Source organism: Tigriopus californicus, chromosome 3 (assembly GCF_007210705.1).
Source record: "Tigriopus californicus strain San Diego chromosome 3, Tcal_SD_v2.1, whole genome shotgun sequence".
In the NCBI taxonomy this organism is placed as follows: Eukaryota; Metazoa; Arthropoda; class Copepoda; order Harpacticoida; family Harpacticidae; genus Tigriopus; species Tigriopus californicus.
In genome coordinates this window covers 1,761,658-1,765,182 of record NC_081442.1, presented here as the reverse complement: position 1 = coordinate 1,765,182, position 3,525 = coordinate 1,761,658, and the positions used below count along the sequence as shown (strand labels likewise).

General features: G+C 40.9%; 1 protein-coding gene and 1 long non-coding RNA gene across 3 annotated transcripts in view; one reads left to right on the top strand and one right to left on the bottom strand.

Moving 5' to 3' along the window:
- Positions 1-1,428: 1,428 nt before the first annotated feature.
- Positions 1,429-1,935, bottom strand: LOC131878463 (uncharacterized). Its single transcript, XR_009373028.1, has 3 exons — positions 1,910-1,935; positions 1,525-1,627; positions 1,429-1,450 (listed from the first exon to the last, which is right to left on the bottom strand). It is a non-coding gene; the product is annotated as an uncharacterized LOC131878463 (long non-coding RNA).
- The window catches only part of LOC131878461 (glutamate receptor ionotropic, delta-2-like), an 8,607-nt gene continuing 6,753 nt past the window's right edge, over positions 1,672-3,525 (top strand). For both annotated transcript variants that reach the window (XM_059224442.1, XM_059224441.1), the window contains exon 1: positions 1,672-2,700. In XM_059224442.1, coding sequence (XP_059080425.1) covers positions 1,758-2,700 — 943 coding nt within the window. In that variant the 5' untranslated portion in view covers positions 1,672-1,757. The remainder of the gene's footprint in view (positions 2,701-3,525) is intronic.

Below are 3,525 nucleotides of genomic sequence, written 5' to 3'. Positions count from 1 at the left end.
GTAATAAAGGTTTTTTTTTCTCGTTCATTTCCTCAGGTCTTAAATTAGTTCTTAAAAATTAGGATAAATGTTCCTTCCTCAAAGCACTACCAAACTGAATAAAATATGTGGACAAGATATCAAAAAGTTTTTTGGCTTTCATTTGGTGCTAGTTTCATTAAAATTGGTCCTAAATTGACATCAAGAGAGGACAAAAGACGACGCGTGTTCGATTTACTCCACGCGAAAATCCGCCCTAGAAAGATCGCAGAGATAATGGGGATCACAGACAGGTCGGTGTACGCCCATAAAGCTAGGTTTGTGCCTGGCCAAAGTTATGCCCGCAAAACTGAGAGTGGGGGACACAATACAATCAGAACCAAACAACGTTTCACTCATATAAGGAAGAAGGTTGCCAAGGACCTCACTAAATCCATTAGGAAGATGACTGCAGAGTTGAAAATGAGCCATACCACCTTGAGAGCCGCCATTCGAAATGACCTACTGTAGGTATGAAATCTTTTGCCAGGTCTAAGAAGCACCTCCTCACCGAAAAACTGAAGTCCAAAAGTCTGGAGAGGGGCCAGAAAGTGCTCCAGTACTTTAAGAGCCTGTCCTCAACAGTGAAGATTTTCTCTGACAAGAAAATCTTTACTGTTGATCGACACTATAGCAGTAGAAATGATCGATACATCGCAAAATCAATAGATGAGGTCCCTCCCAGCTTCACCACGAAGCATCTGGCCCAGTTGATGGTCCTGGGAGTCGTGCGCTCCGACGGTAAGACCATGCCTACGATCTTTTTTCTCGTGGTTAGAAAATTGGTGCCAAAAAATATACCTCCGTCTTACGGTACAAAATCTTGCCGTGGCTAAAAGCCAACTACCCCAACGTTAACTAGGTTTGGACCCAAGATGGTGCTCCGGCCCATATCTCCAAGATGGCTCAACATTTCTGTGCCAGGAATTTCGCGGATTTTTGGCCATCCTCAATGTGACCCCGTCATCCCCTGATCTAACCAGACTTCTCCCACCAACATTGAGTCCCTCAAGTCCTCCATCTCTAGGGAGTGGGCCAAGTTGCCCACATCTCTCGTTCAGAAGAGCTGCTCGTCGTTCCGGGCCCGTGTGGAGGCCGTGATCGCTGCAAATGGTGGACGCATTGCACGAAAAAAATCTCTCATACCTCAAATACGTGTTCTTGCAGATATTTCTCTTTATATTGATTGTGATAGGAAAAATACATTGAAAATGTTATGGTCATCCCACTTACTGAACTTTTTGGTCGTTCACTCTGTAATGTCAAGTCGGGTGTTCATCAGGGCTCCATTTTGGGTCCTCTCCTTTTCATCATCGTCATTGCTCCGCTTCAGAAGCTTGATAGTTGTAATGTCAGTATCTCTTCCTATACTAATGATACAAAATTGGCAGTTGGTAGGAATGGCCAAGGTTCCACTAGCCTTACAAAGGACCTAGAAAGAATCTACTCTTGGGTTACTGAGTAACAAATATCAAAACAAGTGCAATAAAAAGCCATTCTTCAAACATTTGATTATTTGGTTTGGAAACACCATCACTATTTTTTTTCTTGTCCCTCGCTTCGTTTATTAGAACCCAAATAAATGTGGACAAAGAAAGGCGAGTTGTCACTGAAATAGAGAGTGAAATAATGTTGGTTGAGCGTTAATGTTGACGCCTCTTGTATTCATACCCTAAAAGCTTGAAGTGTAATGGCCTTACGAGTGTTTTCATGTTTCACTTATTTCTACCTCCCAAAACATGCGGACATTACTTTCTTGGTTGCATTCAATGTTATTGTTTTGCGATTTCTGCCAAACTCATTCTGCAAAATATGATGTTTTAATTGTTCATGAAGACAAAGAACCTGTTTTAGAGGGTATTCAGAATTATCCAATCAGGTTATCAATTACCAAGGGGCCGAGCAATTTCACCATGTTTTGTGACGATTCTTGGGATGATCCCAACGGATCCAAAGATTGCCCAAATCTTGCCACCGAAGCATCTCAAAAGGATGAGCAATCTGATTTACGAGGCGTTTTTTTGAGAGTCTCTATTTTGCCTTATTTTCCATTGGTAAACCTGGAATTGCCCGACGTGAATGGATACTTCGTGGACGTGTTGAATATCTTGGCAGACCTGATGCATTTCCAAGTGGTTTATCAAAAGCCTCCAGATGGTCGTTGGGGAAGCAAGAACGACGATGGAACTTGGAATGGAATGGTTGGAGACCTGACAAACAATAAAAGTGATATATCCATTGGAGGCCTCTCAATCACCGAGGATAGATTCCAAGTGATTGATTTCACTCATTCTCTGATCGATGATGACGTGACACTGAACTATCGGGTTTTGGAACCGGCAGAGCTTAACTTTCATGCCTTTTTTCAAGTGTTCCAAAGTGGAACCTGGATCAGCATTGGAGTAGCCTTCATCCTCATCGTTATTGGCCTTTGTTTGACCAATCAAATGGGACCGAACAAGCTTGGAATTCTGAGGAGTTGTGAAATTACTTGGGTTAATTTTATCCTCAGGGACCCAAATGGTCATGATCATTTTGCCAGCACTTCTACGCTTTTTTCGTACAAGATTTGGTTTGCCATAATGAGCTTGTTTTCTTTGATTGTCATGACCGTTTACACCGGAGACTTGACGTCGAAAATGACAGCATCTGGTCCAGTGGACGACCTAACCTCATTTCAAGGTGAGCAAGGAAGTTTCATTTTCGGCAATACTCACGAAATATTGATTAATACCTGTAAAGCCTTTAGATTTTTAGTTTATCCCCATGGCGGTTAATAAGTCTTATCAAGTTTTGCATTTTTCAAGCTTTCAAAATCATTTTAAAAAACTATAATTTCATTACTCTATGGAATTTTAGCTCAGATTTAAAAAATTACAAACACTTGAATTATTCAAAACCTTGAATTTTCGAAAGCCTACTTTATTAAAAATTTGTAGGACACGTAGTTCGCTCAGGAATTCAACTAGCAATGTGGCATATTTAGCCACTCCTGATTTACATAGGAATAAACGGCCCGTTTAAGTCCACCGATCATATGAGGATGCTAACTCTGTGCATGTCGATTGTTCAGCCACATCTTGAATATGCTTCACCCATTCGGACTCCAATGAGCACAGTAGGTTTGAAAAAGCTCGAGCAAGTTCAAAGATGTTTTACTAGGAACATTGAGGATATGAGAGAGCTCTCGTATTGTGAGAGACTAGAAAAGTTGGGACTGTACCGTATTCAGAGAAGGTACGAAAGGTATCTGATATTGTACGTTTTCAAAAGCATCCATGAGATGTGTCCCAACCATAGAAAACCATAACTAGAATGCTTAAGTTCAACAGGAGCTGTACTGCATGAGCATGTTTTCAGGTCAGCTGACGCTGGTGGAAATGAGACAAAGATATTTCGTTAAATCTCGCTTCAGGCAAGTTGAATTATTATCATGAAACGTTTGTTATTCCTCTTCAATCTTGATTTCTTTTGAATCTTACAAATATACAAGTAGAAAGAGTGGTA